Source organism: Dipteris shenzhenensis, chromosome 20, assembly GCF_047967505.1.
Source record: "Dipteris shenzhenensis isolate YYH24624 ecotype China chromosome 20, Dip_SZ_1.0, whole genome shotgun sequence".
Taxonomy (NCBI): Eukaryota; Viridiplantae; Streptophyta; class Polypodiopsida; order Gleicheniales; family Dipteridaceae; genus Dipteris; species Dipteris shenzhenensis.
The window spans coordinates 4,698,677-4,726,240 of NC_141615.1; the positions used below are offsets into that span (position 1 = coordinate 4,698,677).

At 43.4% G+C, this 27,564-nt stretch overlaps 1 protein-coding gene across 2 annotated transcripts; it reads left to right on the forward strand.

Annotated features, from left to right (window-relative positions):
• LOC147889156 (RHOMBOID-like protein 2) lies at positions 1–27,564 on the forward strand. 2 transcript variants are annotated; one of them, XM_087391198.1, is made up of 6 exons: positions 1–615; positions 776–939; positions 1,137–1,300; positions 1,417–1,667; positions 26,586–26,718; positions 27,163–27,564. In XM_087391198.1, the coding sequence occupies exons 1-6, from the start codon at positions 311–313 to the stop codon at positions 27,277–27,279; spliced, it is 1,134 nt and encodes a 377-aa protein (XP_087247324.1). In that variant the 5' UTR covers positions 1–310; the 3' UTR covers positions 27,280–27,564. The 2 variants fall into 2 exon arrangements, with proteins under 2 accessions (XP_087247324.1, XP_087247323.1); XM_087391197.1 differs by having other exon boundaries at positions 6–615; positions 27,154–27,560.

Genomic DNA, 27,564 nt, shown 5'->3' on the forward strand with positions numbered 1-27,564 from the left:
GCTTTGTTAGGGGAACATCAATAAGAAGGATGGACTTTTGTTTGGAGGGGGCCGCGCCAAGTCTTCGCTTAACCCAATCGTAGTCGGTGCTGTAACTAGGTAGAGGGGGAAATAGCGAGGGAAGAACAAGTCAAGATAACGTGGCTTCCACCTTCCTTCAACGTCACGTGTTCTCCGCAACAACTCCGATTGAGCTTCCCGACCCTCCGGACTAAGCTCATCAGCGTTCGATACCTCTGAGTCTGTTGAGAAATTTTCCCCCGCCTAGCTTATCCAAGGTCACTGCAAAGACGGGCTTTCGACAGGGTCGATGGGTGAGGATTCGAGACCAGACGTCGAGAGCAAAGGATCTATGGGGCGGAGATGGGGCAGCGGCAAGGGCGTGTACCCTATACATGATTCAGTGCAGCTTGCCTATATTCCACAAGAACGGCGTAGAATCTCTTTGCTGATCCCATTCTTCGTCATCGTAAACATTGTCATGTTCATAATCTCTATGTCCATTAATAATTGCCCCAAAAATATAGTACTGGGGAGGTGCTTTGCCAGATTTCTTGGAAGATTCTCCTTCCAACCATTGACTGAAAATCCCCTTCTTGGGCCTTCATCTTTGACGTGAGTTTACATTTCTACTTAGTTGTGTATCAATGCTGTTTATCATACAAGCGTTACGTCTTGTAGCCTGTAGATTGGATAAGCTTAATTAGGTTTCAGAAACTTCATATTATTATACCTAGAAAAGCGTGATCACCTATCACGATTAATGCTGAGGCAGGTTGCAAAAGCTGGGTGCCCTGGATACAAATAAGGTGATACATGACCATCAAGGATGGCGTCTTATCACGTGCATCTGGCTGCATGCCGGTGTCGTTCATATTCTAGTTAATATGTTGAGCCTTCTCTTCATTGGAATTCGACTAGAACAAGAATTTGGATTTCGTAAGTTCCTTTTCCAGTTTGCCCTTAACTGAGTCAGAGAGAGAGAGAGAGAGAGAGAGTTGTATTTGCTATTAACGGAATCGAGATAGTCAAAACATCAAGAGCACTGCATGAAGCACCTCCAACTTAGTTTGGCCAGAATAGCAAGAACTAAAACTTTGTTACGCCACCCCTGTTTTGCTCGCTGTATTGTGAAGTGAAAATCGGGATCTTGTATTTGCTGTCTGGCTTTGGAGGTAGTTTGCTCTCGACATTATTCCTTCAGAATCGCATCTCTGTGGGTGCCTCTGGTGCTCTGTTTGGCTTACTGGGAGCTATGCTATCAGAACTTCTTACAAATTGGACAATATATGCAAACAAGGTTATTTCCTATTGTTCCTATCTCTTAGGTTTTAACTGGAATGCGAAATTGGTTTCCGTCTTTGACTGTTTTGATACGAAGGTCAAAGCTGAGATGCAGTTTTATTGCTGACTCAGTGTGCAGCGTTGATTACACTTGTTTTGGTGGTTGCGCTAAATTTGGCCGTGGGAATTTTGCCACACGTTGACAACTTCGCACACATAGGAGGCTTTATAACCGGGTTCCTCTTGGGTTTCGTATTGTTCATAAGGCCCCAGTTTGGGTGGGTGAATCCTGCAAGCATGCCACCAAGGTCTCCAGCAAAGCCAAAGTACAGGGTGTACCAGTATGTCCTTTGGGTCATGGCATTTCTTCTTCTTTTGGCTGGGTAAGAAAATTAGCAATCTAAGTAATCACCGTTAATAATGCTAGTAATTATATGGTCATTGCAATTTCTGCTATATTTTGTTTGGACTTATGCAGCAACATGAAACTGTTCTGTTTCTGGATCGAGGGCTAAAGGGTCTTTCCTCTGTTGTTGATGGAACGGTGTCAAAATTTGGCCAATCCTGGTTTTTATTTATTATACAGTTTTTGCAACTTGCATTTAAGCTGCGACTTAAACCCTTAACAAAGAAATGGAGCTTGCTGAGAACAGCTTACACTTGTGCATGTGTGTGTAAGCGTGATCAAATTTATGAATGTCGACTGGAGACCCTAAAAGATCTGCTGAAGAGATGATATAGTGTAATTTGTATGATGTGATGCGATGTTATTAATGTCCTTTGGAGAGCCTATATAATATATTGGACTGACATGGTGTTTTACTACCAAACAGAGAGCATGTATCTTTACATGCTCTGCCGGTTTGGCTGGGATTGATAATCCCTGCTAAAGTTTTGGCACTATGCAAATCTATCTCGGTTATACAGGCATGTCTAAGTAGTTTAGACAATTTTAGCCATTCTTCTTGTCTGATCAGTAGTTGTATGCACCATCTACATGGGTCTGATACTTGTCGTGGACAAAACAAGATTTATGGATAATCTTTGAAGATTGCACACAGTGCTGGATACACACCTTGCTGCATTGCGCCTGTGTTTGGAATGTTTTGTTTCACTACCTGCTGCAGAAGAACCCTGTGGAAGGGCATTACATTGAGCTTGAGGAGATGTGGAATTGGGTGAGCTTGGTGAGAAGTTTTTAATTAATGTCTTGCTTGTGTTTGGAGAATTGGAATGTTTTGTTTCACTACCTGCTGCTGTGGAAGGGCCTTACATTGAGCGTGAGGAGATGTGGAATTGGGTGAGCTTGGTGAGAAGTTTTTAATTAATGTCTTGCTTGTGTTTGGAGAGAGAGAGAGAGAGTCTATCAATGTCCACCAGGTCTATGGGACAGCAAAAAAACCCAGCTAATATCCATTTAACTCCTCGATGAGTGCTACACCTTCACTTGTAGTTATTCGTAAATTCCAGCCCTAATATTTATGAGTTGATTGTTTCCAAAGGCTGCTCATTTTTGTTTATTGTGAGTTCCAATCACCATGACCTTTGTTTTGGCTTTGTTGACTTGCATCCCTGAGTGTTTACAGAAGCTGTCACGGGGACGTGAATTTCTAAGCTTTAGGAATTACGGTGATTGCCCTAGCCTCCAACTGATTAAAGGACACTTCAGTGCAATTAATTCCATGGGCCAAGGCAAAGGATCTGAAGGTTAGAGAGGGGTAAAAATCCAGTGAGTTACAGGGCAAGCAAAGGCAGCTATTCTTGGTTCACATGGATTGGGGCTAAGCAAGGGCTGGTCCAGCCCCATCTCAGTATAGAATCTCGTTTTTCTTGCTCCCCAGCTGCCACACCCCTTCGAGGAGCCCATCTTGTTGATTTGCCACCAGCCAGGAGCCTTGCCAGGTTCTAGCTTGCAAAAGCGCTTCTTCCAAAAGCTGTTCTAGAAATTCGCACCTTGCCAGGAGCATTCCGAGAGCTGTTTGCTGATTCACATCTTTCTAGGGAGCCCTCCAGGACAAGTGTTTTACAGTTTCTCACTTTTCTAGGGCTATTGCTGCTGATTTCGACTGCCAGACTGCTTGGGAACTGCTCCAAAACAATTCGCCTGCTTGCCTGCTGCCCTTAATTACGGCTAGAAGGGTTGGCTTCGGTCAACCACAGAATTAGTTATTTTATGTGCACATGTTTGCTTGATGGGGACACCCACAGAGACTAGGACTACTCTAGAATTTGTTTGCATGCAAAAGCGCTAACGATTAATGGGTGCCATGGCTATGTGCGCTTTAATTAATGGTTGCAAGTTCTAAGAGGGTTTGATTGCCGAAGCGCTATGGAGTCCAGTGGGTAGCTAGGAGGTTTGCCCTTTGAGGCGTGTAACTAAAATTTAGTTAGTTGATTTGACATGGGTATGTTGCTAAGAAAGAGAGCTATGAGCTCTTGTAAAGATGATTTTCACGTATGTTTTATATCTCTCTCAGCCTGAGCGCCGAATTGAACTCTTGCATTCAAATATTCTAAAGCAATACAATCCTTCGGGGGGGTCCAGCTTGACAAGTTGTCCTTGGCCCTAGTGCTGAGAGAGTGAGAGAGATTTCTCAGCAGAGAGATAGAGAGAGAGAGAGAGATTTCTCAGCAGTAAATGGTTCAGCCAGCAAAGAGATAGAATATGGGAAGATTGCATTGGTATCAGAGCAAAGGCTCATGGCCTCCTTAGGCTGTGACGATCCAGAGAAGGCAATAATGGCTAATGGGCAGAGATAGTGCAGAGTGTCTAGTTTTGGATCGTATGCTGAAGATAGGCTATACGCAAGTGTGAACCAAGGCTAAACGTATGGTGACCAAAAGCAATATCCGAAGTGCGAGCGCTGGCGAGGTTCTGAAGGACGAATTTGACACCGTTGGATAACGTTTTCTCAGAGGTTGTCTTAATCGATACACTCGTTTGCATACGTTGACACAGTAAGCTAAAGCGAGGTCTATCGCTTAATTACGAGCGTGGGTTTACGCTGTTCTTCGGAGAGATGCCCTGAGCAGACGATTGCTGGACACCTCGGGCGGAGAGCGAGCGGGGATACAGGCTACCTACGGGTGATGATGCCATTGAGATGTCTGATGGAGGACTCTCACAGGGTATCGTGGATGGACAGGTGATGGCCCGAGAGAATCGTGAGTCAGACAATGAAATGGGCATCGGTGATCATTGCGCAGAGATGCCTTCATGTGGAGCGACACCTTCACGGGGACAGGCGTTGCAAGGCGATGCAAGTTCTCCATTGCGAGACGAGGAAGCTGACGTGGCAGTACACGTACTGCAACTGGCAGTTTGACACGCAGTTGTCAATTGACGTGGCACTTGACACGTGGGTGTTGACGTGGCACACGTCGCAGCATATGCAGGTGACACGTGGCAGACACGTGGAGGTGACATGGCAGTTAGCCATGGTTCAGTTAACTCTAGTTGGTCGACTTTAGTTAGGGGTGTGGTTACACTTAATTAGTCTGGTCAGCCTAACCAGATCATAGTTAACTAGTCTGCTCAGCCTAACCTGACCATAGCTAACCAAACCAGATTGGTTCAGCTAACTAGATCCTAGTCTGGTTCAGCTACCAGCTTTTTACTTGAAAAAAGAAGAGGGGTTTTGCCTGTCAGTTTCCACCTGTCAAAGACACCTTTTGGCCTGTCAAAAAACAGCAGACAGAAAGTAAAAATCAGAGTTTTGATAAAGGGATATGCATGCTTTTGAGCAGAGAAAATGGAAATCAGATGCCTCGAGTGATTTTTGCAGTATTAGAAAAAGGGCACAGTTTTGAGGTTATGCCTTGACCTTGATAGCCAGTCTTTGGCACGAATCTGGGCTAAGTTGTGAGTGCATTACACCTCTTGTTGAGGTATTTCCATCCTGAAAAAGGCAGGCTGAGTGCATTGGCTGCATATACTTGTGTGAGAGTTTGCAGACCTCAGGGAAAGTTGTAGAGAATGGCTTCACAGCAGGATGCCATGCCCTCCCATGAGGAGGGTGCCAGGAATGATCAAGCTATGCAAGAACAGTGTGTGCTGTCAAAGACTGAGGCAACTTACAGACACAGCTCATGGAAGCTAGAAGGGATCCATTGTTTTCCAGGCTCATAAATCCTCATGCAGAGGAAGAGCAGCAGAGAGTTTCTTTTGGGGCACCCCAGAAGGTGACATCTAAAAAGAGATCTCTGGACACAATCCCTGTTCTTCTTGTAGATGACGTTTCCAGGAAGAGCAAGAAACCTCAAAAAGAGGACAACAAAAAGAGAAAAGTAGGTAGTTAGGAAGGGAGTACGCCTTCCAAGAAGAAAAAGGCTAAGCATCATCATAGTTATTAAGTCCTTCCAGCTCTACCTCTTCATCCTCATCATTGACTTCTTCTTTTGGATCATCTAAACCTAATTATACGAAGAAAAAGAAGTCAGGTAAGAAAGCAAAGACCAAGGAGTTCAAAGAAGGTGGGAAGTTTGTCAGATTTGCTACATTTAATGGCGAGTATGGCCAATATGGCATACAAGATATCATGCACGCAGCCACTGTGGCAAGCTTAATGCACATGCAGGATCCCACCATAGTGCCTTCTCTTTTTGCCGGGACAGCAGACAAGAAAAAGCCAGTCACACCTCAGACTGAGAAAAAGGAGCTTCCCAAGGCTCAAAAGAGGGAGTTTCAGCCTCAGAAGCCAAGGGGAAACCAAGTACCAAAAGCCTTCAAGGGTAAACCCCAGTTTTACTATCTGTTGCCTCATTATAACATATGGGTGGTCTCGTGGAGTTTTTTCATGTCATTCTTGATTTCACAAATGGCAAAAGCCTCCTCCAATTTGTCAACCAGGTTTCTATGACATCAGAGCTACGGTTAGACACCCGACCAAATAACCTTTTTGGCCTATAATAAGCAATATTAGGTATTTTAGCCCTCCTAGGCTCGACCGTATGAGCATTGGTTTTAGGCTCCATTGGAGCTTTTCCTTTTTCCTCACGAGATGGTCTAGTAGACATATTGTGAACCATCTTTCTAAGCTCAGATTGTCCTACATTTGTTTCTACGAACATTGGTTTTAGGCTCCATTGGAGCTTTTCCTTTTTCCTCACAAGATGGTCTAGTAGACAACAGAATGATGGATCGTATCTTCCGACCTTATAGACTGTTCACATGTACCTTCCTCGTTGTCTTCTTTTTGTCCATAAGGAACAGCTTGCTAGGTTTTCCAAGAGCTGTGAAATCATCAGCTCTATGCAAACAGCAAGAAGAGTGAATTCTTTCTTGAAGAGATCCACGATTATATAATATCCAAAGATGGGACACGGATGGATCCGGCAAAGATCCAAGCGATTCAAGAATGGCGGGAGCTGAAGACTGTGCATGAAGTCCGTAGTTTCCTAGGCCTGTGATCTTACTACAGAAGATTTATCAGGCATTTTGCGGATATAGCTGCTCCACTTCACGATCTGACCAAGAAAAATGCAGCTTTCAGATGGGGTACTCCACAGAAGAAACACTCAAAGAGAAGCTGACCACAAAGCCAATTTTGATAATTCCTTATTTGTATTAGCCATCTGATGTGGATTGTGATGCCTGTGGGGAGTGTGTTGAGGCTGCATTGCACCAGAATGGTCATGTAGTGGCCTACGAGATGACGTTAGTGGGGATGTCATGGTAAGCTAGTCCATGCTCTTTGTGATGGAGTTCATGGTTTTCAATCTTATGAGTGACTATCGTGAGATTGAAACTGCACTATGTTGTGTTTTTAGAGGATGAGTTTAGGAATGTTTCTAGATTCATCTAGGTATACGCTTCTGCCGTATTAGCGGACATGCAAATTTCAAATTTCAACTTGTAAAGTTTTCGTCAAAGTTGCGGCTTGCTAGTATTGCGATAATTCTTTCTATCTTAAATGGTGCGTTGCTCTATCGCTAGATTTAGATGCTCATTTGCGAGAGACAAAAATGAAATCGGTTAGACTTCACAAGCAGTTGTAGCTTGAATGAAGAGAATTTGGATTGCTTTTATATCAGGCTTCTCCTTTAGTGCTAGCCTTCGTCATGGCTGAGTCTGTCCTTCACCTCTGGAGTGCCGACAGAAACTCAGTACGAAGACTTTGTATAAATGGATGCTCAAGTATGTGTGGGTGTGTGGATTTGTATGTGTGAGAGCATATTTTTATAATATGGTCTACAGTCACTGTTGGGCACCAGTGGGGATGTCATAGTAGCTAGTCCCTGGTATGCGTGATGGAGTTTATGTGACTGACTATCGTGATATTGAAATTGCACTATGTTGTGTTTTTGGAGGATGAGTTTGGGAACGTTCCTAGATTCATCTAGGTATATGCTTCTGCCGTATTAGCAGACATGCAAATTTCACCTTGTGAAGTTTTCGTCCAAGTTGCGGCGTGCTAGTATTGCGATAATTCTATCTATCTTAAATGGTGCGTTGCCCTATCAGCTATATTTAGATGCTCGTTGGAAGAGACTAAAATGAAATCGTTTAGACTTCACAAGCAGTTGTAGTTTGAATGAAGAGATTATGGACTACTTTTTGATTGCTAGCCTTCGTCATGGCTGAGTTTGTCCTTCACCTCTGGAGTGCCGACAGAAACTCAATACGAAGACCTTGTATAAATGGATGCTCAAGTATGTGTAGGTGTGTGAATTTGTATGTGTGAGAGCATATTTTTATAGTATGGTCAACAGCCACTGTTGGGCGCTGATGACGTCAGTGGGGATATCATAGTAGCTAGTCCCTGCTATGCGTGATGGAGTTTATAGTTTTCAATCTTATGAGTGACTATCGTGAGATTGAAACTGCACTATGTTGTGTTTTTAGAGGATGAGTTTGGGAATGTTCCTAGATTCATCTAGGTATATGTAGTGGTCTGAGAGCAAGACACTTCCGGATGCCGAGAGATATTTGGGAATCTATGAGAACGAGTTGCTGGCTGTGATTCATGCCCTCCATACATGGAAGCATTATTTTTTGGGTGCAGTTAAGACAGTTCACCAAAGTTTGAGATATTTCTTGGCTCAGACTAAGGTCTACGAGAAGTACATGAAATGGGCAAACATGCTGTCAATGTATCATTTTCACATTGTCCATACAGAGTGGCAAATGCCTTGTCTCGAAGACCCTAGGTGAACAATGTAACTATTGGTTATCATGAGGGATATGGAAGACATGAGGGATATGCTAATGATGCAGATTTGGGTGAGATTTTACAGCAATTGCAAGAGGAGCAGTTCACCAGTCATTATTTCCTGAAATATGGGTATCTAATGAAAGATGACTACCTATGCATCACCCGAGAGATAGGCCAAAGATTTTGGAGGAATGCCATCATAGTTACCAGCCGAAACGGAAACGGAAGAAATGGAAGAAACGGAGTTTCCGGGCCCCGCCGAAACGGAAACGGAAGAAACGGCAATATGATACAATTTATGTATAAAAATTTATTTTTTATACATAATATAATTATCAATAGAGTGCAAATCATACATAATACAAATTACAATTATCTATACTTGAAGGCTGAAGCTTCAGGCTTCAGCCTTCAAGCATCAATGCATCATTCATGATTCATGCCTCTATGATTCTAAATTCTTGAATGATGCTTCAATAATCTGAAATCAACATGTATCATGAGTCATGACTAACAAGTTTGGCATTACAAGAATCTGAAATTTAGAAGTTTGAAGTACTTAAAAGTTTAAACTTAGCACACAAGTTGAAACTTGAAACTTGAAACTTGAAAGTATTCAATGTCCAGACTCCATAGATGATCATGATTCATGGTCCACAAATTTCATGATCATGATTCATGACTCATGACTCATGAGTCATGCAAGACTCAAAATAAAAGCACTCATGGATGATATAAAAAAACAGCAGGACTATTGATCATCTGCATCATCCATGGCCTCCTCGTCATCGTCATCCTCTGCGTCCTCAGATAAGTTCAAGGCATCTGTGTCACTGTCTGAAGAAGAATCATCAACATCAGGATCAGGACCATCGGGTGCAACTGAAGTACTAGCACCATCTCCAGATGGTTGAGTGTATGATCGTGTGTGGTGTGCTGGTGCTGACAGCTCCTCATACAACATGGTGTATATGTCCAGCCCCTCCCGTGGGATATCTGGTATGACCTCCATCTTCTCCACGTCCACCTTGTCTACATTCACTTGGCGAGGTTCGGGGTAGCCGGCGGTGAACTCAAGGAGACGGAGGTTGCAATGACAAAACACCAACCGCTCCAATTGAGCCGTGCTCAATCTATTCCTCTTCTTTGTGTGAAAGAGGGCCCAAGTGCTCCAGTTCCTCTCACAAGGACCGGAACTGCAGTCCTGTGAGAGAACACGTATAGCAAGGCGTTTCTGCCATAAGCCAATTAAGCCGAGATAAGTATCAGGAACTTGATAACTTTAAACATATTTGTAGTAGATAAAACTTCAAATTACTTAAGGACTAAGCTCCAACTAGTGGCGTTGGAACTTGTCTCTTAGACTCTTACCAAAGTAGGAGTACAGTTGCCATATTTCTCCCACCAGGAGATAGGTTGCAACTGTGTCTCTCGGAGCCTAGCTGTAGGTCGACCAAAGGAGAGGCTGTGATTGCGGAACAATAGAAGTTCATCCTCTAGTCTTCGTTGCATCTCCAAGTCACCACCCGTCCAATTTTGTAGATACTGTTGCATCCCCTCCTCCAACTCGTCATTCTCATATTGCTCTTGACTGCGCCAGAGCGGATGCAATACATGTGCCACCGCATGGATTGGGCGGTGGAACCAATTCCACCGCTTATTCCATATAGCACGGATGGACTCAACCCTAAATCATGCCACAAGAAATTAGAATGCATTATGCATGCAAAATTCATAGACTATAGATAATAGTACATACATAGTATATATCTGAAAATTTCAGGCTTTTTGATAACAAATTGCCATTTAGTAACTGCAATAATTATACATATTACAAAAGTAAAAAGTCTTACTTATCAGGCGATAGGGAAGTGTTTCTCTTGAGGGCCTCTCCAATCTTGTCCATAAACTCGTACAAGAGCCCTAATGTGCTTCCCTCCATGTCTGTGATGCGAAGCACCGTGTAGATAGGATTAATCGATTTGATTAATGCCTCCGCCTGATTCCACCAAGACTCATCCATGATCATGCGAAAAAATTTGATAGACTTTGCTTGGCCTCTATCATCCCAATCTCCCCACTCCCGAGACACAACCGTGCGCAACAAGCCCTAGCGCACTTGCACAAGCCTCTCCACCACTATGAACATGTAAGCAAACCTTGTGGTTGGAGGTTTCAATAGCTCAAGGTCACTGTAAGCCCGATAGATGCTGAGGACTTTGGGTCTCTTCGTGACAAACTTCACGATACTGCGGGCTGTGAAGAAGATGGCATCAATCCAAGGTATCTTCCCTAGGTCCTCGATCAAAAGATCAAGGCAATGTGAGGCACAGGGTGTCCACACAATCTTAGGGAACTCATCTTCTAACATGGCACCCATTGACACACAATTGCTGCCATTATCTGTCACCACCTGCACCACATACTCAACACCTATCTCCATAATGGCTGCCCGTAAATGCTCCCAAATATACAGCCTTGTAATCACTGTACCTGCAGTGGAAGCGTCTATGGCTCTCAAGAACATGGTTCCCTTGCAAGAAGATACTAAAATATTGTACACATTCCTCTTGCGTGCATCTGACCATCCATCGCATAAGAGTGTGCATCCATATTTTTTCCAAGTCTCTTTCAAGGGCTTCATTTGGTCTTCCACACATTCCCTCTCTCTTCTTAGCTCTCTTGTCCGCAAGGCCTCATATGTAGGCCCTTCCCATTCATACCCAATGCGGCTTACGGCTCTCATGGCCTTCCTCCATCGTGTAGTCTTCGCCACATGAAAGGGTATTGCACATTGTATGAAGAGCTTTGTGAGCTCACTAATGGCCTCCTTCACTGCTTGCTTTTGCAAGCGTGCTTGAATGCTAGACCTTTGCAGTGATCCTCTTTTCCCCGCACTAGCATCCACACTGATTGATCCATGTGGCAAGGGTGTTCTTGTGGCACTAGGACCTGCGCTCGATGTAGTCGATGCCCCTCTACTTCTCTTTGCAGAACCCAATGTGCTGGCATCATCCAATGGCTCAGTGTCAGCAGCCTCTTCTTCATCTTGCAGCCCTTGTCCTCCACTTTTTGCAGCCAAGGCTGCCATACGCGCACGCTTCCATTCTGCTAGGCCACCTTTCACTGCAGTAGGCACGAACTCACAAGGTCCTACATCCTTGCAGGGAACACCTGCTAGATGGTCTTTCACCCGTGTGACAGACCCCGTCTTGCTTATGCCGCAATAGTTGCATCTCCACTTCTTGGAGCCACCGCCTCCTTTATAACTATCCAGGAGGGAGACATGGACCCAATAAGCATCTCTCGGCATTGAGGAGGATGGAGAGGTGAGAAGGAGGATGGAGAGGTCACAAGTGACTCGTGAGAAAGGATGGGAGGTAGACTGTAGAAGGAGGATGGAGAGATAGAGGTAAAAGAGGATGGAGAGGATGGAGAGGTAGAAGTGAAGGAGAATGGAGAGGAGGAGGATGGAGAGGTAGAAGGTAAGATTAAAGAGAGGATGGAGAGAAGAAGGATGGAGGGATGGAGTCAGGAGAGCAGGCTGCCAAGGATGGAGAAGATGGAGCAAAGGATGAAGAGGATGGAGAGAGCTCAGAGAAGGATGGAGGTGAGGGCAGGTCCAAGAGCAAAGGATGGGATGGAGAGAGCTTGAAGGATGCTGAAAGGATGCTGGAAGGAGGCTGGATTCTGGAAGGAGGCTGAAAGAAAGCGGGAGGCGGCGAAAAACGGAGCGGGCCGCGGCGAAATTCTGGCAATTGATCTGCCAAGATCAAAGTCAGGGAATGATGGAATTTGGACTATCATTGATAGATTTCGCAAGCAAGCTCATTTCATTCCAGTGTGCAAAACTATAAAGGCAGATCATATGGCTAAGCTTTTTATGGTACAGATCTTTAACCATTATGGTATGTCCAAGTCCATTGTCAGTGAGTGAGATCCTAGAATGACTAGTGCATTCTGGAGAGCCCTTTTTAATAACATGGGGACAAATCTGATTTTTTCTTCTTCTTTCCATCCCTAGACAGATGGTCGAAGTGAGGTAGCAAATTCTATAGTGTTGGATTTATTGAAATGCTATGTGGTTGATGAAAGTTCAGACTGGGAAAAGTACCTACGACTAGTGGACAATTCACAGCTCCACAGGGAAAGCCCCCTTCGAAGTCATCTATGGGAAGGTGATTTTGCTAGCTATGCTGAGGACCAAAGATGAAATATTTGCAGCTGATCAGTTTGTTAGATCTCAAGAAAGGAAATTGGGTGCTTTTAAAGTTCGAGAAAGCTAGGCTCCACAAGCCTAAGGGCAAGGAAAAAGTGTAAGCAAAGCTATCTCCCAGATATTAGGCCCTTTCAAGGTTACATATGAGATTAATGAGGTTGTGTTGGCACTGCCAGAGATTCACAATGCCTTTCACGTGAGTCTTCTGAAGAAATTTCAAGGACCGGAGCCTACAGAGCCAGTAACAGAGGATCCATCACAAGTGGACGAGCTGGAGGAGGTTCTTCAGCCAGAACAAATTGTGCATTTACTGTATGCAAAGGGTCCCCCGGGCAAGGAATTTTATGGGTATGTCAGATCATCCACAGCTTTTGGATATTTACAAGGAAGCTTTTCAATTGAGGTCCACTGAATAGAAGCCGAGGGGATGTCACCAAGTTGTAAATACTCCAAAGTCAAAGTTTCAATTGACCATTTATTTGATCATAATTAAAGAGTCTCTCGTGTATTTAATTATGTCTAAAAAGTTATCTTTATTGGTCAAAGACTTTGATCAAAGATACTTAACCTTGGTTAAGTAGACTTAACCAAGATTAAGAAAACTTGGCGTATGCCAAGAGGGTGAACTGTGGCTAACCAAAGAACCTTTGACTCCGTTCAAAAAGATTTGACTTTGTCCAACAAGACTTGGCTTCGGCCAAAGCAGGTTGACTTTGGTCAACTTAGATCATTACCGATTTTGGTCGGAGAGTTCTAGCATTAATTAAGGCGCCTTGATCCCTGATCAAAGTCCTTAATTATGGCTAGAAGGGTTGGCTTTGGTCAACCATAGAATTAGTTATTTTATGTGTACATGTTCGCTTAATGGGGACCCTTGCAAAGACTTGTTATTTGCATGCAAAAGCGCTAACAATTAATGGATGCCATGGCTATGTGCGCTTTAATTAATGGTTGCAGGTTCCAAGAGGGGTTGCAACATTGCTGAAGCGCTATGGAGCCCAGTGGGTAGCTAGGAGGTGTCCATGTGATCGAGGGATAACCCTGGAGTTTTGCCCTTTGAGGCATGTAACTAAAATTTAGTTAGTTGATTTGACACTTGGCATGTTGCCAAAAAAGAGAGCTATGAGCTCTTTGTAAATATGATTTTCACGCTTGTTTGTATCTCTCTCAGCCTGAGCGCTGAATTGAACTCTTGCATTCAAATTTTCTCAAGCAATAAAATCCTTCGGGGGGGTCCAGCTTGACAAGTTATCTTGTGCCCTAGTGCTGAGAGAGAGAGAGAGAGAGAGAGAGAGAGAGAGAGAGAGAGAGAAAGTCTATTAATGTCCACGTAAGACCAAGAAGTCTATGGGACAACATGAAAACCAATTAGTACATCAGCTTAGGGAGGGTAGCTCCCAGGGAGTGCATAAAGCAGCTCCATTTATTCAGAGTACTGGAAAGAAACATAATCAGCCATACATCAGTTTAAGACTGAGAGTCTTTTGGCTTGGATTTAAACTCTTTAATGAGCGCTACGCCCTCACGGTACACTGCTTATTTCCCATAATTCCTTGCAGCCTTGACCTTAGCTAATTCCGTTGCCTTATTTTTCAATTGTATCTCATGTAAGTTCTTCATCTATCCATATCTTAGTTCCTTTCAGCTTGTAGGATTGTCGGAGAAGCTTGACTTGTAGATCCCTTGAGTTAATCGTAATGATAGCATGACCTTTAGACTGTAAGATACGAGTTGCTTTGGGTTCATCGTCATCATCAAGAGCATCATCCTTGTCAACTGTCCAATCAATATTAGGCATGGCTGCTTTGACATGTGCTAAGGTGTTGCTGAAAGAGTCCTCCTCTTTGTACCATCCTTCGGGGAGTCCCCCTATTCTATTCTTCAAAGCATTATCACGCCTAGCTGCATGTTCTTTTGAACGCTTTTTTTGCTTTGTATTCTCATCCGTTCTTCTAGGACATCGATAAAAAGACCAAAAAGTCGGTGAGAGGGGACACCTCTGTTTGACCCCTATGTCACTGCTTATAGCCACTTTCCCTTTAGAGCATGATCTATCCACAAGTGGTCATGTTAGCTCAGCGAATACTTTCTCATATAGGCGTATGTAGCCTCTTTGAGTGTGTTGGGGAGTTTTTCCAGTCATTCCCATAATTTCTTGCTTAGAACCATGCCATGCTTTTTTCCAGTCATTCCCATAATTTCTTGCTTAGAACCATGCCATGCCTAAGGATTTCTACAAATCAGCAAAATACAGCCTCTTTTTTATGCTTTGCCTCTTCTGATGCAAACCTTATGGCAACCAAATGGGCTATTGTCGAATGCTTTGGGCGGAACCCTGCCTGGGATGGTACCCAGAATCCTTGTGTCTTTACCATTTGCTGATTTTCTGCTAAAAAATGCCATACAACTTAGTCATTAGGGTGGTCACCATGATTGTGCGGTAACTTTTTGCCATTTTTCCTCCCCTTCTTGTGGATCGGTAGAGTTGCATTCAAGGGGAGATCCTTCTTCGAGGGCCATATTCAAAAGCTTGGGTGAGCATTTGAGAGAGAGGGAGAGAGAGAGTCCTCTTGAGACCCTTGGATGGGACTGGTCACCACTATTAGCTAGTAGTGGTGTTTTACATCCAGTGAAAGAAATTCTCACAAAACTTTCTGTGTTAGTGTTTGTTAGCTAACTTGTGTGCTAGCTTGATTACTTTGTTGCGGTGTTCCAAGACTTCCTCAGCTAGCTTCCCAACTCTTTGGTTGCTTGTTCCAATAGTGTTTTCAGATTGTTCTTGCTGTCCCTATATTTTTCTTTGATGTTTGCATAGGCTTGACATTTTAGGAGCTCATGCTGCTAATTTTTTACCTTCTTTGCAGGGCAAAGTTTGTAGATTCGTGCATCTCTTGGGATCCTGAGTCTTGCGCACGTGTGAGCTGGTTCTTTTTTTGCAGATTTAATACCTTTTGAACATTGATATATGCTCCCTAGGTATTTTTGCGTTTCATAACTTAGTCCATTGTCCTATTTGTAAAACTGCATTTTTGCCCACCGTTCTTGCCATGGTTTTTGTAGCATTTTCTGCGTTACTAAATTCTTGATTTCACATGTATCTTCTGGTATATCAACAGCTGTTATGCCCTCCATTCCTTCCTTCACCATTGCATCCAATTTTCTTTGTACCCTCCATTGCTTTTTGAGGTATCTTGCTTGCATCCATCTTCTCGAGCTTATTTAGGTAGAGACCATGTATTGGCATAGTGCTTCCCCTTTGAGCGGTCCAGCCTCAGGAAATAGGATGGGATAGGGTGTCTGTACCTTGACCCCGAGTTCTTCTATGCGATCGTGTTTATGTGGTGTCTCTATTCTTCTCCAATGAGCACTAGAGAGCCGGGGTGCTTAGGCTAGGCATTTATAGAGGATCACTGTCTGCACAAGCATGGTGCATAGAAACTTTCTCATTTCCCTGTTCCATATGTGTGCCTTCCTCAAAATTATTCTTTCCACACACGCATCCCACTTGTACTTATCTTCAAATTACAGCCCTAGATATTTGTATGTGGTGACTATGTCCAGAGACTCTCTTTTGAATGTGAAGTCCGTCTGTTTATTACGAGTCTGGATGTGAAGTCCCTAGGTTACTTGTCTGTCTTGTCTTTTGTGAAGAAGACTAGGTCATCCACGTAGATGAGCAAAGTAGGGCATGCCCTGCAACTTGGGACTCCATCTCTGCTGTGTATTCCCATCCAGTCTTCCAATTCATTAATGGAAAGACCGGTGAGAGGGGAGAGCAGACATCCTTGCTTGACCTCTACTTCTGCGTATGATGACCTTTCCCTTGGAGCATTATCCATCTACTAATGGCTGCGCTAGCTTGGCCAACACTATCTTGTATAGTGGGTATGTGGCTTCTTTGAGGTTTGAGGAACTTGGAGCCTTTCTAGTATTTCCCATAGCTTTTTATGTGGAATTGTGTCGAAGGCTTTATTGAAATCTACGAAGTAGCAATATACAACCCTTTTCTTGTTCTTGGCTCCCTCTGTTCCCGCTCTTAGGCAAATAAATGATCCACAATGAGTGCTTGGGATGGACACCTTGCTGTCCCTCCCTTGTGGATGGATACAATCCTGTTAAGCTGTCATTTTGATGGGAATCCCCCCTCTAAATCCTTATTCATGAGCTTGGTGAGCATTCCCTTTGTTGTAGGCCATCTTCTCCCAGTTCTAGCGATGCCCTATGGGCCCTGGTATGTGCCTTGTAGGCATAGGTATAGGCACTTAGTTTATTTTGTGCCTTTTATGCCACATAGGACACTTAGTCCTATGTGACACCTAGGACACTTAGTCTTAGGGTCTAGGTACAAGTACTATGTACTTCTCTTTTCTAATATACTAGTTGACGTGACGGCTGTGACTCTTGGAGTCTTTGTACCTTGCACTTGCTCTTTCATTCAACGATCCTACAGTGGTATCAGAGCGAGTACTTGCTCCGTGACCTCGGACCTTCATTGCTTTCTACCACCCCTTTCTGTACAGTCCGTATGATTGTACATACGTACCTGCGTTGTACATCATGTTTGCGTTCCGTACAGCAGTCGTAGCGTTCCGTACATGAGCCATCGTACTAGCGTTTCGTACATGAGCCACCGTACTTGCGTCGCCGTACAGTTGTACAGCTCCGTACATGCACCGGCGTACAATCGTACAGAAGGCTCTGTACCCGTTTCGTACTGTGCTCCGTATTGCGTTCCATACATCGTACACCTTAGTACTTGCTTCCGTACACTCGTACACATTGCATCTGTACATTGTACTAGTTTCGTACCCGCTCCGTACGTTTGTATGTACACAGTACATTAGACTTGCTCCGTATGTCCGTACATTGTAACTGCATCTGTACAGTTGTACTTGTTTCAGGATTTTTGTGTATACAGGTTTTGCACGTGCGAAGTAATATTCAGAACATTCTCAAAATTTAGGGCTTTTGAGGGCTTTTGCTGTCCTTACCTTCCTTTCACTGTTTGAAATCTTCTCAAGCCATTTCAACAGTTTGGAATGCCTACCTCTTGAGGTCTATACTTTCGGACAGTTGCACTTTTGTAGTCAATTTGTGGACAACAAGGCCTAATTTTGCAGTTGCAAGCCTTGAGGCTGTCTTTTGGGATTTGGTCTGCAATTTCTTATTTGATTGGAGTACATTTGGGTTAGATTGCAGGACATTGAGTAACATTTGCAGGACATTGAGTCAGATTACAATACATTGGGTCACATTTGCAAAAATCTCAGCAAAATTTGGGGCTTTTTTGCATTTTTCCTCTTTTTGGCCTATTTGTTGCCAGATTTGCTGTTTTTGCAGTGAACATTGCCTGACACAGTCACATTTGGGTCAAATTTGCATTTGCTCTTTGATTTGGGTTGGAAATTTGCAGAATATTTATTTGTAGATATTTGCTGTCATTTTTGGACAGCCAGCTCTTTGCGGTGATAGCCTTGAGGCTTTTGGGTTTTCAGGTCTTTTTCAGGGTATCATATTTGCAATGGCTGGGAACAATCAAGATCTATTTGGCATTATTCGTGAAGATGATAAGTTGGATGGCACCAACTATCCGATGTGGTCTTATCTCATTTCTTGCTGCAAAGCATTTGTGGAATATTGTTTCTGGGGTTGATCTGAGGCCAGTCAATGCCACAGTGGTTGCCTTTACTGTTGGTCCCTCTATAGGGGGTACTCCTGCTGATGCCTTATCTTCTAGCACTCCTACTGCTGCTCCCCCAACTCAGGAACAATCAAGATGGGATGCAAGAGATGCAAATGCACATTCCTGTATTGCTTTATCATGCAAGAGAATCATTATTCCACACATCCGGTCTTGCAGGACAGCAAAGGATGCTTGGGACAAATTGGCTTCTCTTTATTAGATTCGCAATGAGGCACGTGTTGCATTTCTAAGAAGACAGTTGCAGGAAGTCAGTATGAATGAAGGTGATTCCATGGATGCATACCTGACAAAGGTCAAGGACCTCATGGAACAACTTGCCAATATTGATGAGGTGGTGCCAAATTCTCAGCTTGTCAGTACCACATTGAATGGATTGCCAGATACATATCAAGGGTTTGCTACAACCCTTCGGTTAGTGCCCATGGGTAATCCAGACCACTACTCTTTTGATCAGCTAGCTACTTTGCTTTTGTAGGAAGAGCACAGTCGTGCTAATAGACAAGCCATTATTCCTGATCATGCATTTGCTTCACAGCAGACAGGAAGAGGCAAGGCTTCCAAGCCTATGGGCAAGCCTAAGTGTGCACATAGTAGTGGCAATTCCTCCAAGGCATCTAAAAATACAGCTGAAAAATCAAAGAAGAAAAGATGCAACTATTGTTGCAAGCCTGGACATGACATTTTAGAATGCAGAAAGCGCATTGCTTCGGAGAAAAAGAAAGCAGGATTGACAGTTAATGCCTCACATGCAATTGAATCCCACGAGCCAGCAGATGCTTTACATGCACATGCTCTCGAGGATGATTGGGCATGGACTGTCCATTGCTCATTTGATCCCTCCAAAGTTGATGCACTCTTTACTTCAATGATGCTCAGTCTTGGTATTTTGATAGTGGTGCTTCCAAGCACGTCACATCTTGCAGACAGTTGTTTCATTCTTTAGCTAATGCACCTCGAGGGGGGACTGTCACATGTGCTAATAATGCTTCCTATGCTGTAAAAGGAATTGGAGATGTGCAGCTCACATCCGTTTCAAGCCATCCTGTCACTTTAACAAATGTTCTCTTTGTGCCTAGAATTAAAGTCAACTTGATTTCAATTTCAGCAATTGCCACTTCATGTTTCAAAGTGATTTTTGATGGCTACAGATGCCTAGTTTATGATATCTTTGTGATGACAATGCCATAGTTCTCACTGGCACTTTGCAAAAGGGACTTTATCACCTTGATCATCACTCAGCTGCACTTTCTATTGAAGCATTTGCTATTTCAGATTCACAGCTTGCTGAAACCATCTTTGGCATGAGAGAATGGGTCATCTCAATTATAGAGCTCTTGCAAAGCTACATTCACAGCAGATGGCAGATGATGTACCTCAAACTCACACAGTTTCCAAACAAGTGTGTGAGGGTTGTCTTTTGGGTAAGATGCATCGGTTTCCCTTTCAAAAGAATTGTCCAAAACTCTCACAAAGGAACTTGCAGCTAGTACACAGTGATGTCTGTGGCCCAATGAAGACAACTTCTATTGGAGGGTACAAATATTTCATGACTCTCATTGATGACTTCACAAGATATTGCTGGGTATATTCTTTAAAAGCCAAATCTGAAGTGTTCTCATGCTTTCAGAGGTGGCTGAATATGGTTGAGAATGAATCAGGATGCAAGCTTGTCACCCTCAGCACAGATAGGGGGGGAGAGTATATGTCAAAGGAGTTTGATGCATTTTTGTCTTCACGGGGCATTGTTCACTCATGCACTACTCCTTACACTCCTCAGCATAATCCTGTTCCTGAAAGGAAAAACAGGTCTACTATGGAGATGGCAAGATGCATGCTTACGGCCAAGTGTTTGCCCAATAAATTTTGGCTTGATGCAGTGATGTGTGCCAACTATGTGCTGAATAGATAACCTACAAGGGCATTGAAGACTGTTACACCTTATGAAGCATGGAAAGGCAGGAAGCCTTCACTTGCACATATGAGAGTTTTTGGGTCTCTTGCATATGTTCATGTACCATCTCAGGTGAGACATAAGTTTGATGACAAGGCAATCAAATGCATATTTATTGGTTACAGTCAGGAGAGCAGAGGGTATAGGTTATACCAACCAAATACTGGGAAGATTATTGTCAGTAGAGATGTAATCTTTGCTGAACATTCAGCTTCTCCTCTTGTGGACTGCAAAGCTAAGCCAGAAGTTGATATGTTTGATGCCTTTGACTCTTGGTTACCTCTGCCTTCCTCAGAAGGGGACTTTGACCAGCAACATGAGCCTTCTGTAGGCCCTCCAACAAGCAATGATCAGGCAGTACCCCATGCTGATTTGCAGGTTTCTCTTCCAGCACAAAATGATCCCACTATTCATGATGCAGTGATTGAAGAAAGAGCTGTCAATAGACAGCAAAGGCAAGTTCCCAGATGGCTTCTTGATACATTGAGGGACAGCAAACAAGATCAGCCTTTTGCTGCCCGGACAAGGTCAGGGAATAGACAGATGCATGGTCACTTTCTTGAGTTTGCACTCCTTGCTACAGCTTGCAATGAAGAGCCTTTGCACCATAAAGATGCTTTTGACAGCAAAGAGTGGATGGATGCAATGAGAGCTGAGTTACAATCCATTGCAAAAAATGACACATGGGAATTAGTAGATCTCCCTCCCGACAAGCATGCCATTGGTACCCGGTGGGTCTACAAATTAAAAAGGAAATCTGATGGCAGTATAGATCGACACAAAGCCCGTCTTATTGCAAAAGGGTAGGCCCAACAACAAGGCATTGACTTTGAGGAGACATTTGCTCCCACATCCAAGATTACTACCATTAGATGTGTCATTGCCATTGCAGCCCATCATCATTGGCAAGTGCACCAACTTGACATCAAGACTGACATGTGGTAGAAGGGTCCGCAGCATGATGACAATAGTCTTTTGCGAGGTCCTATCCCAGCCACCATGCAACTACCTGTTGTAAAGACGGAGTATTGACAATTTGGATTGCAATTCTTGAGCATTTGTTTGCATGTACTAGTTGCTTTCTTCTTTTTCTTCATCGCACTTATAGTTCTCTTGAGTTCCTTCACATTCCAGCTTTCATCTACATTCAGCGTGCTTTCTTTCCTTTTACTTTGCAGAGCTATGGGGATGGCTCATGCTCAGTTTCTTCCTCTACTTCCATTGGTCTATATTGATTCCCAGTCGATAGATAGATATAGGTATAGGCACTTAGTTTATTTTGTGCCTTTTATGCCACCTAGGACACTTAGTCCTAGGGTCTAGGTACAAGTACTATGTACTGATCTTTTCTAATATACTAGTTGACGTGACGGCTGTGACTCTTCGACTCTTTGTACCTTGCACTTGCTCTTTCATTCAACGATCCTACATTTGTCATCTCTCCTCCCCATGTCAACATCTCAGCCATCAGCCCTTGTGTGTTTGGGGCCTTACCACTTGTTAGCTTCTTCATACGTCTCCCCACATATTCTTCTGGTATGTTGCCATAGCTGCTTTTATAGAGAAATCATGGTTGATCCTCTCTTCAGCATCCCTATGGTAGAGATCTTTGACAAACTGTATCATGTCGTCCCATGATGCTTTCCTCTCTTGATGTTTGTTGCCATGTAGCTTCTGAAAAACTTTATGGGGTTCTGCTTGAGCTCCTTAAAACTTTCGAGTTGTCTGCTCTTGAGAAAACTTTTTTCTTTCTTTTTACCACCTGTTTGCATGCTCTAGCTTTGCATTCTTTTCTCAGATGTGTCTGCTGTTTTCGAAGCCTTTTTTGTTGTTCTGCATTGCTGGTCATACCAGTGGTTGCAAGGCATGCATATGCTCCTCCCCTTGCTTTTTGTAAAGCATTTTTGGGCTGTTTCCTGCAGAATCACTGTGTAAAACAAGCCTGACCAGATTGTTTAGGAGAGAACTTGTTTAGCTGGCTGGGTGAATTGGCTAGACATATTGGTAGCTGTCATAGTGTGTGTGGATGCTGTGTTTCTCCCTGATGTGTTAACAATGAAGAATTGTATGGGCATCATCGTCTACTTCACCTGTTTTGCATAGTTTTTAATCTATCTTTTCTTGGAATGTCCCGCATCAACCTGTTTCTACATTAAAATAATATGAACTTTCATATGAAGCATCTCTTGAAGAGAGAGATTCTCATTGAGATAGTGTTGTCTTTCAGACCAGGCACGGGGTTAATCCCTGTTCTCTAGAAAAACCATTTCCCCCCCTGGTTTTTTCATATTTGCTACAACTTTTTCTGCCCCATCAGCTTTCTACTGGCTATCTTCTTGTTGAGAAGGGCTGGATGCATCTGTTTCCCAACGTTCCGTCCATGCAACCCCTACATTGTACCATCCTGTCTATTCTTGCTTCTGAGTTCCATTGCCCTATGAGGGAGTTTGTGCGCATTCATTTGGAAACCTTGTTGATTTACCCTACGAGGGGGTAGTCCTCCCTGATATGTGCATACCGGGGGCACTGTAGAGCTACATGTGCCTCCGTCTCAACTGTCTGCATGTCACAAAGGGTATAGACTCTAGCATGTCTAGGCTGGTGTATCCAAGCTCCCTGCTCAATGGCAAATGTATGAGATCTGGTACGGAACCTGGCGATGTCTCTGCGATATAGAAGGGGGATAGGTGTGCTAATATAAGACTGAGCATGAGTCTCTATGGACATGTATGTAGACCAACATGTGGGATTTATGTTGTCTTGGTAATATTCCAGCTTTACCCTCTTTTCACTTGTCAACCAGTGATTCCGCAAAGTGCTCAGTAAAGATAGTTGAAACTCTTGCATGTTGACCTTTTCAGGCGGCATGATCAAATATGCTTCCACTTTCCATCTGCTGAACCATTTTCTTATGTCGGTTGCCCATCCTGTGCAGATGACCTTACTTTTGTAGTTCTTTTGAAGCTTTGTGCTGGCATTCCATGCTTTATGAGGCAGCCTAGGTATTGAGTATGGAGTAGTGGGTTTGACACCAAGGTGTCTCCTTAGGAAAGCTTTTTGCATTTTCTCAATATCATTCCATGTAGAGGCTGAAACGCTGCCTCCCCATACTTCCACTCCATATAATACTGTCTGCACTACATATGCATCAAACAATATATTTCGAATTTTCCAGTTCCTAGTGTCGGTGTGCCTGCAATCATTCTCAAGCTGGTAGTACTTCCCCCAACGAGTGTCCATCCTTCTATGTATACATTGCCACCATCTGTGATCTGCCGAGATATCAACCCCTAAGTATTTGAAGGTGCTGACATACTCAATGATCTGTCCATTAAAGGTGATCTCAGGGGATGTTCTGGCTGATTGGTACAGATTGCCATCATCTTTGTTTTTCCGACATTTACTTGCAGCCCGCTTTCCCTACAAAAAGTCTCAAGCACTTGTAAAAGTTTGTGCATAGATTCCGGGTATGCAAAAAGAACGACATCATCTGCGTATAACAACAATAGCACTGTCCAAAGCCCCAATTGCGGTCCTTGCAACCCTTTCTCTACTGCAAATTCATTGATGAGTTCCTTCAGTTGGTCAATGCATATTCCGAACAAGGTAGGCGATAGAGGGCAGCCTTGCTTCACTCCCATATTGCTCTTAAATACATCAGACATACCTTGTGTTTGTTTGAGTCGGCATAATACCTTTTCATAGATGCGAGAGATGCCTACCCTTAAGGCCAAAGGGACTCATATTTCTTGCATTCTCTTCCATAATCCTCCTCTTGGAACTGTGTCAAATGCTTTCTTGAAATCCACAAAACAACAAAATAGAGTGCATCCTCTCAGTGTGCATTCATCCATGAGGACCCTTAAGGTAAATAAGGTGGTCGGCTGTCCTGTGCTCCTTGCGAAAGCCTACTTGTTCGGTGGCTCTTTTCTGTGCCTCTTTTGCCCATGAGCTGATTTTCATTTCAAGCACTGTACTGAAGAGCTTGGCCAATGTAGAGCTGACCATTATAGTTCTGTAATTTGTGACTGAATTTTTGTCTCCACCTTTGTGTAAAGGCTGGACCCAATTTTCTTGCCATTCCTGAGGGAAACCATGGTGTAGAGCATGTGTTAGGATGTGTGAGAGCCATGTTCTTGCTCGGTCTCCTGTCCATTTCACAAATTCCGCCTGTATCTTCATGTGATCTGATGCTTTGCCATGAGCCATCTTCTTTAGTCCAACTTCAATGTCTTCGAAGGTGAAAGGACTAGTGCATGTGACCAATAGATCCTCCTTCCCCATTTCAGTAGCAAGTGCATGATTGTACAACTCGGTAACATAATTAAGCATGGTTGCATCTGATATATCCCCTATGACCTGTTTCCGTCTGCCTTTCACTTGTTTCCAGCCCTTTCTTGGATTTTTTATGAAGCTTTTGATAATGGGTATAGTATCCACATGTACCAAGGCATAATCTAGCACACTCTGTCCTCCGCTGGCTGAGAGACACGTCATCTTGTGGGTGTTAGGGAATAGTTGCATTCCATTCAAGACTGGCATGTCCTCCGCTGGCAGAGAGAGAGGGAGAGATGATGATGATGATATATTATCATCCTTGAGAGGCTGGATATGGCCTATGGGACAGTACAACTTGGTACATCAGTTAAAGATTGGATGCGCATCCAAAACATCAGTTAAGGACCGAAAATTTTTATGTAATGATTAAACAGTACATGTGGGATTATGCATGCAAGGGTGTGCTGTGAGGTGTGGCGTTTATCTTGGTGTAGCGAGCTGGTCTGGTCCCTGGGTGCTGAACGTGGCAAACGCTGTCGTCTGTCCGGACTGTGAGAGGAAAGCTGTCATCAAAGAGTGGTAAGAGAAGAGCTATGGGAATCTAGGAATCTAGGTCAGATGTCCTCGTGGGCAATGTATGTGAGTGGCGCATGGTGCTTGTCTCGATTGACCCGGCATCACAGCTGTGCAGGTGCAGTCAGTGGCTGAAGGAGGGCATGGTTTGCCAACGTCGTGTCTCACTGCGTAATGTGGGATCAAGTGTGGATGGCGGCGACTTGCCATTGAGTTGATTGAGGTATTGTCTCCAAGACGTAGGGTACGATTTCCCCTAGCCGGCAAGTAGCAGAAAAATTTGGTGCGGTGCTTTGCTTGCTCCCATGTGTGAAGGAGATGGCCTTAGAGAAAAGCCTCAGTGACCCGCTGATCTGTCGGGCTATCATAAGGATATCTGCCCCCCAGCGATGGAACCATCTCCTCGTATCATTAGTTTGTGCATATGCATTGAGATTTATGGATTCTGTGTATGCAGTTCTGAGTTCTAATTTTAATTCATGTTCCATCTATCAGCTTCTATGGTTAGTTTGTGCTCACATGGGGGAATAGTGTTTTGAAGCAGACATTCCTGTGAAGAATGTTTTCTTTTGTGTGTCTGTGGCGTGTATGTTTGTAGATCTGCATACAGGTATGTGTTTATGTTTGCGTGTAAGTTTGTACATCTGCATGTAGGTATGCGTTTATGTTTGTTTGGACGTCTGCATGTGGGTATGTGTTTATGTTTGTTTTTCTTTATGGGGGGGCATGTGTGTATGCCTTTGGGCACTCCATGCAACACAGGAGGTCTGTTGTGGCTCTTTAATCGTTGAAGTGCAGAAGATTGGATTAATAGTTGCTGTGGCTCTTTGAGCACTTTATCTAGCACTGTGTTTCTTTATCATGCTTGAGTATCATAAAAGTGATCAAATGTTTTCCTTGTTTTCTTTACAATGGTGCTGTGGCTTGGACTGTATCTGATTAGCTCTCTTAGTGCTAGCCCTTCTCATGGCTAAGTCTGCTTTTGCATCTGGAGAAGTGAGAACAGCAGAGCATGCTTATCTGCGGATAAAGGAAGTGGGCATAGACATGCCTTATTACATCTGACCTGAACCCAAAGTTTTCACAAGTACCTACTTTTGAGCAACGATGGATAATTAGGGATGTCGTAGTGTTTGATGAACTTTGTTTGCAGCTTTGGTGATGGACATTTGCACTCATCTCTTCTTTTTCATGCTGATCATTTTGAAATGAAGCTGAGATGCTCATTTAATATCTGTTTGTCCACCTCCTGTCCGCCTATGCTATCTGTAAGTCCCAATCATTTGAATGTTTGAGATCAGGATCAAGGGTAAGTTTGAGTTTTTCTTTAGGGAGTTGGAGAGTTCCATCTCTTGTTTGGGTCAGGAAGTTTTCAAAAGTGTGGTGGTTTTGCAAAACAAAATGATAATTTCTTTTTTCCAGATTCACAACTGTTGTGGTATTAGTCTTCCGAGGAGTGGATGGAAACAAGACATGCAAGTGGTGCCATTACTTGAGCTGTGTACCTACATCACGATGGAAATGCGACGATGCAAGTAGTGCAACTACCTGTAATGTAAGGATATCCTCTGGTTCATAAATGGGATCTTTTATGCTCATCTTTTATCTAAAACAGGGGTGATGGTTGTTGGAACGTTGAAGAAATGCAGAAACTAGAGAACCACAGCTCCCAGTTGCTGGCTTTTTTCAAATGTTTTTATTTGGGTCTTTGATGTGTAGTATTTGGAAATGAGTTTGTCTGGTGAACGAAATGTCACTATGTTTCCATTTCACTCCCTGGTTTTAGTGTAATGCTTGGGAGATTGGAGGTCAAGTTTGGTACGGAAACTTGAATGGATATAGAAAATGGGCTGTAGCTAATCAATCACTAAGTCTCTCTCTCTCTCTCTCTCTCTCTCTCTCTCTGTTCTAGAGGAAGAATCACAGGACAAGTAGAGTATTGAAATTTGTACCCATTAGTCTGATATAAATGTACACTTTTGTGGTGTAGCTTGTGCAGTCTCAACTGGTTGGCAATAATTGGCAGGTGACTTGCCTAAGCAACAACAAGACAGCTTTGGCACAAACTCAGTCTCAGAACTATCTTCAGGAGCTTTGTACGCAACTGTGCAGCTAGCTTACCCAGAGATTTTGGAGAGACCATTTGAATTTTGGAATGTACAGTTTTTGCAATGGATGATGTCCCATGGATGTTCATCTCTGCTGGTGGGAGTAATGTGCTAGTAAATAATTTTTTGTTGTTTGAGAAGTCTTAAGGTTTAACACTTGCACTGAATATCAATTTCCATTTATGTATCTTGCAGGGAGTGACATATTGATTGCAGTACTCATCTATAAATACCTATCTGATAGATAGGATTAAGGTGTGATGACAAGCAGTCCTCATATTGTTGAATCTTGT

Excerpts from the sequence above, each read along its gene's own strand:
- LOC147889156 (XM_087391197.1), top strand. The coding sequence starts at position 311 with ATGGGTGAGGATTCGAGACCAGACGTCGAGAGCAAAGGATCTATGGGG. Across the intron at positions 616-775 it reads CTTGGGCCTTCATCTTTGAC|GTTGCAAAAGCTGGGTGCCC; the intron begins GTGAGTTTACAT and ends ATGCTGAGGCAG. Across the intron at positions 1,301-1,416 it reads GGACAATATATGCAAACAAG|TGTGCAGCGTTGATTACACT; the intron begins GTTATTTCCTAT and ends TTGCTGACTCAG.